The sequence below is a fragment of the Mobula birostris genome, chromosome 13 (genome assembly GCF_030028105.1).
Source record: "Mobula birostris isolate sMobBir1 chromosome 13, sMobBir1.hap1, whole genome shotgun sequence".
Taxonomy (NCBI): domain Eukaryota; kingdom Metazoa; phylum Chordata; class Chondrichthyes; order Myliobatiformes; family Myliobatidae; genus Mobula; species Mobula birostris.
Window position 1 is genome coordinate 89,475,813 of NC_092382.1, and position 11,906 is coordinate 89,487,718.

The window sequence follows — 11,906 nt, forward strand, 5'->3', positions numbered from 1 at the left end:
AGAGGGAGAAAACGGAGAGAGAGAGAAAGGATGTGTGTATATAAATAAATAACAGATGGGGTATGAGGGGAAGGTGGGGCATGAGCAGAAGTTAGAGAAGTCAATGTTCATGCCATCAGGTTGGAGGCTACCCAGATGGAATATAAGGTGTTGTTCCTCCAACCTGAGTGTGGCTTCATCTTTACAGTAGAGGAGGCCGTGGATAGACATGTCAGAATGGGAATGGGATGTGGAATTAAAATGTGTGGCCACTGGGAGATCCTGCTTTCTCTGGCGGACAGAGCGTAGGTGTTCAGTAAAGCGGTCTCCCAGTCTGCGTCGGGTCTCGCTCTGTCCGCCAGAGAAAGCAGGATCTCCTAGTGGCCACCCACTTTAATTCCACGTCCCATTCCCGTTCTGACATGTCTATCCACGGCCTCCTCTACTGTAAAGATGAAGCCACACTCAGGTTGGAGGAACAACACCTTATATTCCGTCTGGGTAGCATCCAACCTGATGGCATGAACATCGACTTCTCTAACTTCCGCTAATGCCCCACCTCCCCCTCGTACCCCATCTGTTACTTATTTTTATACACACATTCTTTCTCTCACTCTCCTTTTTCTCCCTCTGTCCCCCTGACTATACCCCTTGCCCATCCTCTGGGTTCCCCCCCCCCCCCGTCTTTCTTCCCGGACCTCCTGTCCCATGATCTTCTCGTATCCCTTTTGCCAATCACCTGTCCAGCTCTTGGCTCTATCCCTCCCCCTCCTGTCTTCTCTTATCATTTTGGATCTCCCCCTCCCCCTCCCACTTTCAAATTCCTTACTCACTCTTCCTTCAGTTAGTCCTGACAAAGGGTCTCGGCCCGAAACGTCGACTGTACCTCTTCCTAGAGATGCTGCCTGGCCTGCTGCGTTCACCAGCAACTTTGATGTGTGTTGCTTGAATTTCCAACATCTGCAGAATTCCTGTTGTATATGTTATAATTATGTGGTTTAGTCAGTTTTTTCAGTCTTGGTTTGTCCTGTGTTTTGTGATATCACAACGGAGGAAGTAATATATCATTTCTTAGTGCATGCATTACTCAATGACAATAAAAGAGAGGATTATGTGTCTTCATAATCATATTCCTCAAAGACCCCAGGCCATTTCAGTCAGCATCAAAGGACCTTAAGCAATTTCTGAAAAACCCACGCTCACCAGTGGTCCTCAGTCCAGATATTTACTGGGGCATTAAAATATCTAAACAGTCCACACTGTGCAGCAGACAAAAAAAAAACAGGAAATTTAAAGCTGCTCTTCAAAAACATGAAATGCTTTGAAATGAAATGAAATATCTTTATTGTCATTGCATCGTACAACTTGTCATGCACCAATACAGCGAAAATGAGTTTGCAACTCTCATACTCAATTCTATAAAACAACAAATAAAGTAAACAATAAATAAAATCAAGTAACCAGCCAGCACAAGCAATTTCCAGCAGTACAAAAACACAACTCAGATGCATGACAGCCATAAAACCAGTATTAAAGTAGCAATATAACACATTTATGGATGATGCTTGATCGATTGGTTCAGAGCAATTATAGCTCTGGGGAAAAAGCTATTTTTTAGTCTGGAAGTGCGGGGCATAGAAAAACTTATAACGTTTGCCAGATGGAAGAAGTTCAAACGGACGATTGCATGGGTGTGTATTGGCCTTACAGATGCTTGTAGCTTTCCTTAGGCAGCGTGAGCTGTAGGTGTCCTCCAGGGCTGGGAGCTGTGGCCGATGATCTTCAGTGCGCTAGAGACGACCCGCTGAAGTGCTTTCCTATCAGCTGCTGTACAACTGAGATACCACACAGAGATGCAGCATGTTGAGGTGCTCTCTATGGTGCAGCGGTAAAAGATCACCGGCATCTGTCCAGGTAGACCAGCTTTCTTCAGCATCCTGAGGAAAAAACAAGCGTTGCTGTGCTTTCTTAACTATTGTACTGGTGTTAGTAGACCATGTAAGGTCTTCTGAGATACGTATTCCCAGAAACCTGAAACTGGACACTCTATCCACTATGTCTTCGTTAATGTAGACTGGAGCATATTCGTCAACCCGTGACTTTCCAAAATTGATAATTAGCTCCTTAGTCTTTGCTGTATTCAGAGATGGGTTGCTCTCTGAGCACCAGCTCACTAAGTTCTGTACCTTTGCTCTGTACGCTGATTCGTCTCTGTTGGAGATCAACCCGATCACTGTTGTGTTGTCTGCGAATTTGATGATGGTATTGGTGTTCAATGCAGGTCGTAAGTGAAGAGGGAGTAGAGTATGGGACTCTATACACAACCTTGTGGTGTACCAGTGTTCAGGATAGTAGTGGAGGACAGGTGAGGGCCCAGTCTCATTGCCTGTGAACGCTCTGACAAGAAATTCAGGACCAGTTGCAGGGTGATGAGCTGAGGCCTGGCTGGTGGAGCTTGGAGATGAGCTTGCTGGGGATGACAGTATTAAAAGCAGAGCTATAATCAGCAAACAACATCCTCACGTATCTGCCCTTTCCCTCCAGGTGTGTCAGCACAGTACGAAGAGATAATAAGATGGCATCCTCCGCGGACCTGTTTGTTATCACACAATCTCTGAAATCACAGAAATGCTCCAGTCATCTGGCACTGACTTTTATAAACAAAAGATAGAGATGTCTTCTACATCCGGGCCTGTCTATAGAGATGAAACAGACCCTGACTATTCCCTGGACTGTTACATCACTCACAAGAACCGCTGTCACTTTCCTCTCTGTGCTTCACTGACTCAGGATCTCTTGCTTCTTTCACTCAGGTGAAACTCTGCATGGTGACTGTAGTGCTTTGACCATTACCAGTGTCAGGCCCCTGCATTCGAACTGTTGATTGATCCATTACTCAAGGCCACTTTACCAGTGGGATCAATAACCCTGTTTGATGAAACTTTTCAGTGCCCCCTTAGTGCCTGTGCACGTTTCTCCCACTGATACTTAGGTTACATGTGCATCAACAGGACAGAAGTTTAATTAGAAAGATTCCAGTGAACATACCTGTGCCCATTCTGTTCTGACGATTGTCGTCTTCTTGTTTACACTTTGGTCCCGGTGAAGGTAAGTTCTGCCTACTGGTGATGCTCTGAATTACACACAACAAGCAGACAGTGAGTCAGAGAGAGTACAAATACTTTGCTAATACGATAGTATCTCCATCCCCTGTATCTGAGCAGCACTTGGCTTAGGGACCAAGCATTCCCCATTAACATCAACTTCTACACCCTGTCTGTATGCCTGTCCGGTGATACCTGGTGCATGAATGATATCAGCAATGGTTAATATTTGAAGAATATATGGTAGCTTTAATACACAGAGAAGTTTCAACCAGGGAACAGAGAACATTACAGCACAGTAGCATTCTGTGGCCTCATGATGTTGTGCTCATATAGAGTCCACCACCTTATACAGATGTCCTCAGGTATTAGCCGCTGGTGCTCTGAGAAAAAGGTGTTGTCTGTCGACTCTATCTATGCCTCTCAATCTATACCCCCCCCCCCCCATCAATTCACCTCATCCTCAGTCACTCAACCTTTCCTTATAAGATGAGATCTCTAATCCAGGCAACATCCTTGGAATTCTTCCCTGCATCCTCTCCAAAGCCTTGGTGCTTTCCTTAATCATAAATGCCTTGGGCTTCAAGTTCCCTTCTACCTCTAAGTCCATTCTTAACCTTAGTCCGAGCTACCTTATAATTCTCAAGACACTTGCCTGAATGTTGCTTCCTAAACCTAAAGAACTTTTTTTCTCCTCGATGACACATTCCCATCTCTTGTGAACTAATCGGAATATTCTTCCCATGTCTGAGGGACAGATCTATCCAGAACCCCCTCCAATTGATCCTGAAGCAAGCTCCACATTTAATTATCATTTCCTTGAGAAATTCTTTTCCCAATTTACACTCACAAGTTCTTGACCGATACCATCATAATTATCCATCCACTAATTAAATACTCCCCCATATCATCTGCTCCTGTCCTCATCCATGACCATGATAAAAGCCAGGGTGTTTCGGTCACTATCTCCAAAAAGGTCACCCACCAAGACATCTGTTATCTGACCAGCTTTGCTGCCTAGTTCTTGATATGGTAATGGCCTCCAGTTGGCCACCCACATACTTAATCAGCAATCCTTCCTGAACACACAGAACACATTCTGCCCCATTTAAACATTTTGGAAGATGGAGTTGGAAAGTGATACAAGTTGAAGTCACCAATTGTAACAACCTGTTATATTTGCACCTTTCTAAAAGCTGCGCACATTTCTGCTCCTCGTTGTCCTGATAGACATTTGGAGGGGGCACGTTTAGAATACTCCCAAAGTGATTGCTCCCTTCCCGTTTCTGACTTTCTTTCTCCCACATCGAATTGGTAGATGGTCTCTGCATGATGTCCTGTTTCTGTAGCTGTGATACCATCTCTGATTAGCAATTAGACTTGTCACCCTTCTACCTCCTTCCACAAGCAGTTTGAAACATCTAAACCCTGGAACATCAAACAGCCAATCCTGTCCATGTAACAGTGTAATGGTGATAACATGTACCATCTATGTACTGAACCAGGTTCTAAGTTCCTCTTATTCTGAATACTTATTGTATTGAAGTAAACACATTTCAACCCATCCAATTGTCTACATGATGCTGTGTCCACAACCCATCCTTCCACAGTCTTTCTGAACATTGAATATACCCTTACATCAACTGCTCCATTACCTGACCCAACACTGATTCCCATCACACAACCAACAGAGTTTAAACTGACCCAGGCAGCTCTAGCAGACCTGCCTGTAAAGAGATTTGTTCATCTCAAGTTCAGGTATAACTTGATCACTTTGGTACAGGATCAAACTGGAACACAGATTCTTTCCAATTCCAACTTCTGCTTCATTGCATATCCATGGGTTCTGACAATTTCATTCATAGAAATGTACTTCATGAGGCCTGGCGTATGTAAATGTAAATTATTGGTTGGCATTTGCTAGTTAGGGCTGAAGGAAATGCGGTGTTGGGACATTTTGCTCCAAAAGAGCTTGTTGGCAGTAGAGGCCTGCAGGATGATATACTCGAGGGTAAGTATTATCACTGCAGCTTGCATAGCCGGAGGCATCAATGACATGTTGCTGTACTTCATAGTCATTCCACATTTCTGCAATCACTACAGCACGGAGCACTTGAGCATCTTATAAAGGGAGGAAATTGTCAACCCATTTTGCGATGATTATGATGTGACACAGCCAAGCAAGGAAACATTAGAACTGACTTAAAACTACTTCAGAAGAGCTGGGCTGCTGACAGCACATTACCAGACCTGGGGTCTGACAGAGGCGTAACTGGTAGTTCTGGACACATTCACTCTCACTGCAACTATTTCCCAACTTTTTAAGGGGTCGAGGTCCGGCACCCGCTCACGACCCGCTTCGACAAAGAACGGGGAGAAAACCAGCGGCGGTCCGGGCAGTGAGCAGGCGGAGCGTGCTTGTCGCGTCATCAAAGCGGGGGTGGGGCCTGGGTCAGCAGCCTCACGTGACCGGTGGGCGGCTCTCCCATGAGCAGCAATGACCTGTTTCCCCACTTTATTCCGTGGAAACAGACGGCCTGGGTGATTCTGCAGGGAGAGTTCCGTGTATGCGGAGCACATATACAGGGAAATATTAAAAATGTAGCTGATGTCAAAATGAAACCGCCGACAGTTCGGGGAGTTAACGGGATTACTGCCGAACATCAAACCTCCGGACTCGGGAACGACCTCAGTACTCACCGATGGGAACCTGATGTCAGCGACCTCTCCTCCCCCGGCTCCCCACCCCAGTGCGGCGAGGGTACTCTCCCGCGCCCGACCCTGCAGACAATCCACGTCAACACAAAATGGACTGAGCATGCGCTAAGCTACTGACACAAACCCGCAGATGCTGAGGATCTGCGGTAAACAGGATCACGTGACCGTTGGGGTGCCTCTGCTCCACGCTTCCCGAATCAATTATTTCTAGCTACTTTTTAAAATATTTCCCTCACCTTCCTGGGTCACAGAGTCCAACATACAATTCGCACCCAAACGGGAAATGTGCAGGTTTCATTGAACTCACAGCTGTGTTTATAAACACTAATTGCATGTCACATTCCTGGACAGGAACAATGAAACATCATCAAGTGAGAAACAGCGGGAGGTGGCCATTCAGCCCCTCCAACCATCAACGAGATGTCGGCTGCTCTCCCATCTCAGTTACATGTTTCTGCCTGATCCTCATTTGCTTGATCCCTTCAGTCTCCACACATCTGCCGGCCTCTGTTTTATGTGAGGACGATCACCGAGTCTTCACCGCCCTCTGTGGTGGGGATTTACAGACATTCACCGCCCTCGGAGTGGAGACATTGCCCCTCATCTCAGTCCCGGACAGTCCACCCCCTTATTCAGAGACTGGGATCCCTGGTTCAACCTGTAATGATGTTGTGCATTTCAATGTGTTCACCTCTCAGTCCTCAATTCTCGAAATGAAAGGGTTATCACATTTGATCTTTCTTCATATGATGACCCCACCACTCCAGGGATCTGTCTGGTGAATCTTCGTTGCACACTCTATAACAAATACTCTCTAACCTTTTTGTTAATCCTCTATGGAATTAATTTCCATCTTCTGCAGCCCCGTGTTACCCCAACCACTCACCTCCCACCCCTGTCACTACTTCCACCTTCCCACCTCCCCCCTCACCTGGATCCATCTCTCACTCCCCAGCTCTTGCCCCACCCCCACCACTCACCTCTTTTCTCTGACTATTTCCCGTCCACTCTCAGTCCAGAGGGAGGGTCTCGGCCCGAAATGTTGATGGTCCATTTCCCTCCACAGATGCTGCTTGACTCTGAAAGTTCCTCCGGCAATTTGCTCTTTGGTCTACATAACCCGTGATATGATGAGGACCAGGTATAATCTCAACAGAGCCCAAATAATCATTAAAGTCATTTCCACTCTGATATCCAATAATTTTTACAATAAATACTACGTAGCTTTGACCTCCCTCCCTACCCATTGCATCTCAATCCCTCACCATTTAAACACACTCAGTAGTTTTGTTTTTCCTCCTGCAGTGGGTGTTCTCACATTTCCCATATTGGGCTCCAGCTGATCTGTGGTTCCCACTCACTACTTCTGCCTCCGTAACCCGAAACCTCTTGAGATAGGATGGAGAACATAGAATACAACAGCACAGGAATCAAATGGCCAAGTAAACTAATCCCCTCTGCCTACACAATATCCATATCCTTCCATTTTCCTCTCACTCATTTCTTAAAAGTCCCTAATGAATCTGCCTCTACTACCACCCTAGTCAGCACATTCCGGCGACCCACCACTCTCTCAGTACAAAAACTTGCCCCTCACAACTCCTTCAATATTGCCCCCTCTCACCGTAAACACATGACCTCTGGTCGTAGATATCTCATCCTGGGGATAAAGCTATTGTCTCTCTACACTACCTTTGTCTCTCGTAATCTTTTCAATCCTCTATCAAGTTTCACCCCAGCCTGCACAGCTCCAGAGAAAACAGCCCGAGTTTGCATTGACTTTAATACTTACATCCTTCATGTGCATGAGGAGTAAAAATCTTTATGTTACATCTCTGTCTAAATCTGCAACTATAGTCATTTATAATAAATAGTGTGTGCACAGGATAGTCAATATAACATAGAAATACATCTGTATCAGGGTAAATTAATCAGTCTGATGGCCTGGTGGAAGAAGCTGTCACGGAGCCTGTTGGGCCTGGCTTTTTTGCTGCAGTACCGTTTCCCGAATGATAGCAGCTGGAACAGATTGTGGTTGGGGTGACTCGGGTCCCCAATGATCCTTCGGGTCCTTTTTACTCACCTGTCTCTATAGTGTCCTGAATAATGGGAAGTTTTCATCTATAGATGCGCTGGGCTGTCCACACCACTCTCTTCAGGTTCCTGCAATTGAGGGAAGTACAGTTCCCATACCAGGCAGTGATGCAGACAGTCAGGATGCTCTCAATTGTGTCCCTGTAGACAGTTCTTAGGATTTGGGGCCCCATCCCAACTTCTTCAACCATCTGAGGTGAAAGAGGTGCTGCTGTGCACTTTTCACAACACAGCCGGTACGTACAGACCATGTGAGATCCTTGGTGATGTTTATGCTGAGGAACTTGAAGCTGTTCACCCTCTCAACCCCAGATCCATTGATGTCAATAGGGGTTAGCCTGTCTCCATTCCTCCTGTCGTCCACAATCAGCTCCTTTGTTTTTGTGACAATGAGGGAGAGTTTGTTTCGTTGACACCACTGTGTCAAGGTGATGACTTCTTCTCTGTAGGCTACCTCATTATCATTTGAGATGAGGCCAATAAATGTAGTGTCATCAGCAAATTTAATTAGCAGATTGGAGCTGTGGGTGGTGACACAGTCATGAGTATACAGAGACTAGAGGAGGGAGCTTAGTACACAGCCCTGAGGGGCACCTGTGTTGAGGGTCAGAGGGGCAGAGGTGAGGAAGGCCACTCTTACCACCAGCAGGTGATCTGACAGGAAGTCCAGGATCCAGCTACAGGGTGAAGGCCGAGGTCTCTGAGCTTCTTGTCGACCCTGAGGGAATTATGATGTTGAATGTTGAACTTTAGTCAAAGAACAGCATTCTCACATAAGCATCCCTGTTCTGCAGATATGTAAGGATGGTGTGCAGAGCTCTTTCTGTTGTGTCACCTGTCGATCGGTTGTGTCAGTAGGCAAAGTGCAGGGGAACCAGTTTGGGTGGAAGCAAGCTGCAGATGTAGTCCTACACCAGCCTCTCAAACCATTTGCTTATTATTGAGGTGAGTGCGACAGGATGCCAGTTTGTCCAACCTCTAGTTATGGCTTATGCCCTCTAATCTAGACAATATCCTGGGAATCCTCTTCTGCTCCCACTCAAAGCCTGAACAACTTTACTCTATTCTTGGTTGATGCAACTGTAACGAAACCCAACTTCCTTCAGGATCAATAAAGTATGTCTATCTATCTATCTATCTATGAGTGGGGTGACCACAACAGTATGAAATACTCTAGATGTAGCCCTAACTGGAGTTTTATAAAACCGACCTGACTTTTGAACACAATAAGCCGAGTAATAAAAACAAGCATGCCATTTGCCTTCTTAACCACCCTGTCAATCTGTGTTGCCACTTTCAGGGAGCGATGAACTTGGGCTCCAAGATCCCTCTGATCATCAACACTGTTGTTTTGCATTTAACAGTGCACTGTCTCTTTACATTTGATCAACCGGGGTGCCAAGATGATAATCAAGACTTAAATCTCACGGAGTTTTCTCAGGTCCTGTTGAATTTATTGCCAAGTGCGTAACTACGGGAAGGTACAGAGACAGAGAAACACTGACCTGCAGCAGCATCACAGGCAAGTACATTCAGGTAACACACCAAACGGAAATTATACAATTCTGTATCATTAACAATATACAAATTTAAGTTTCATGTCATTAACATCGCACAACATACATTTTTTTGTCAATAATAGACCCGGAAATGTTGAACTTGGCCCCTTGGCTAAATTGTTGACAGAGTTTGGGAACAACTGGGCTCCGAGCACCGGACCCTACAACACCGACTGGGACATCCTGCAGGCCTGGGAAGAGTCTGGTTATTCCTTGTGTTTAAACTCACAGAGACCAGGAACAGGAGCAGGCCACTCGGCCCCTCTAGCACGTCCTGTCATTCAATACAACCCCGAGCCGGTCCATCCTTGCCCCCCCAACACCACTCCTATCCCCACTTTGTCCGGACCATTGGCCCCACTTGCAGGTCAACAGTCTGCCGGTGTTTGCCCCCCAATGTGGTGAATCCCTCTGCTCGCCACCACCGTGGGCTCAGACATTTCCACAGATGAGCCCCTCCTGTCCCCACCGGGACAAACATCCTGTCCGCCCCCTCTCTCACCGTCTTCATCCTCTCCCTCCCCGGGGAACCGGCATCAAACCGACGGGCCGAGCGGTCTCCTCCTACCTCTCAGTGATACATCAGACTCCGGCCGCAGGAGACGCTTCACAAACGCCCCAACTTCCCTCGGAGGGAAATGGAAATAAATCAGAAGGCGGACATTTACTTTGGGATTTGTTCCCATCTGACGTAGAGCTCGAAGCGGCAATGGGCGACGAACTCAGCAGGGGGTAACGCCCTCTCGGCTGGTCTGGCTCAGCTATTGGGTTGAACTAGTAATTGACATCGTTTGCACCAATGGGAATAGTGTGGCTCTGAAATCCACTGTTGATGGTGGGTGGGAGAGGAGTATGGCCATCTGATTGTAGGACGCAAACAACAGGAATTCTGCAGATGCTGGAAATTCAAGCAACACACATCAAAGTTGCTGGTGAACGCAGCAGGCCAGGCAGCATCTCTAGGAAGGGATACAGTCGAAGTTTCAGGCCGAGACCTTTCGTCAGGACGAACTGAAGGAAGAGCTAGTAAGAGATTTGAAAGTGGGAGGGGGAGGGGAGATCCAAAATGATATGAGAAGACAGGAGGGGGAGGGATGGAGCCAAGAGCTGGACAGGTGATTGGCAAAAGGGGATACGAGAGGATCATGGTACAGGAGGTCCGGGGAGAAAGAAAAGGGGTGGGGGGAACCCAGAGGATGGGCAAGGGAGAGGGACAGAGGGAGAAAACAGAGTGAGAGAGAAAGGATGTGTGTATATAAATAAGTAACAAATGGGGTACGAGGGGGAGGTGGGGCAATAGCAGAAGTTAGAGAAGTCGATGTTCATGCCATCAGGTTGGAGGCTACCCAGACGGAATATAAGGTGTTGTTCCTCCAACCTGAGTGTGGCTTCATCTTTACAGTAGAGGAGGCCGTGGATAGACATGTCAGAATGGGAATGGGATGCGGAATTAAAATGTGTGGCCACTGGGAGATCCTGCTTTCTCTGGCGGACAGAGCGTAGGTGTTCAGCAAAGCGGTCTCCCAGTCTGCGTCGGGTCTCGCCAATATATAGAAGGCCACACCGGGAGCACCGGACGCAGTGTATCACCCCAGCCGACTCACAGGTGAAGTGTCGCCTCACCTGGAAGGACTGACTGGGGTGTATGGACATCTGATTGCAGGCTCGGCAGCTAAGCCGTCTGAGCGCCAGCTGAGTAGCGCTATGACATTCGGCACGTGACACGAGACGTCAGATACCACTGTGATGTCACGTGTGTGGGAGCGCTTGTATTTGAAACACTTCTGAGTTCAGTGGGACAAAAAAATAATCTGGAGTTTCATCATTGAATCCAGTATGGTGTGATGTACAGTTCCCTGCTATGTGGCGGCTCTGCCGTGGTGCTGGTACAATGAGCAGCGAACTGTTTATCTCAAGTGGAGTCATTCAACCACAAATGTTTTTGGGAAGGACTTTATCGGGGTGACCTGACTTGTGGTGGACTCTGTATGTGCACTTTCTAGTTGTTTCGCAGTTTGGTAAACCGCCGTTTTACTTATATACAGTAATCAGGAATTGTCGCGGGGTCAGCTGAAGACTTCTAGTCCCTGCAACCTTTGTTTCCTGGTAAACGAAACAGTTTACATTGTCAGTACCCTTTAGTCTGAAAGTGAACCATTCAGACACTGATCGCTGAGAAGAACTCCGCTGGTCATCAAAGTTCGGTCACATGCAGTCGGCTGCTCTTTAAGTGGAATTTAAGGGTGTGCCAGTGAGAGAAGCAGTCGGCAAAACCCTCTGTGTTGTTCCTCCAGCTTCCGACTGCCCGTGGCGCCGCGGGGACCTCCGAGCACTCTTTCGATCAATAGTGGCGATGTGGGGTCCTCCGACCGCTGGTGGCGATGTTCGGAGCTGCAACCGCTGGTAGCGATCTGGGGACCTCCGACCAGAGGTGGGGCTGTGGAGGCCTTCG

General features: G+C 47.2%; 1 protein-coding gene across 1 annotated transcript in view; it reads right to left on the reverse strand.

Annotated features, from left to right (window-relative positions):
- LOC140207126 (NACHT, LRR and PYD domains-containing protein 3-like) overlaps window positions 1–10,082 on the reverse strand; it is a 35,198-nt gene extending 25,116 nt beyond the window's left edge. Inside the window, 2 exon segments of the mRNA XM_072275457.1 lie at window positions 3,028–3,112; window positions 10,023–10,082. Coding sequence (XP_072131558.1) covers window positions 3,028–3,037 — 10 coding nt within the window. The 5' untranslated portion in view covers window positions 3,038–3,112; window positions 10,023–10,082.
- Window positions 10,083–11,906: the final 1,824 nt, after the last annotated feature.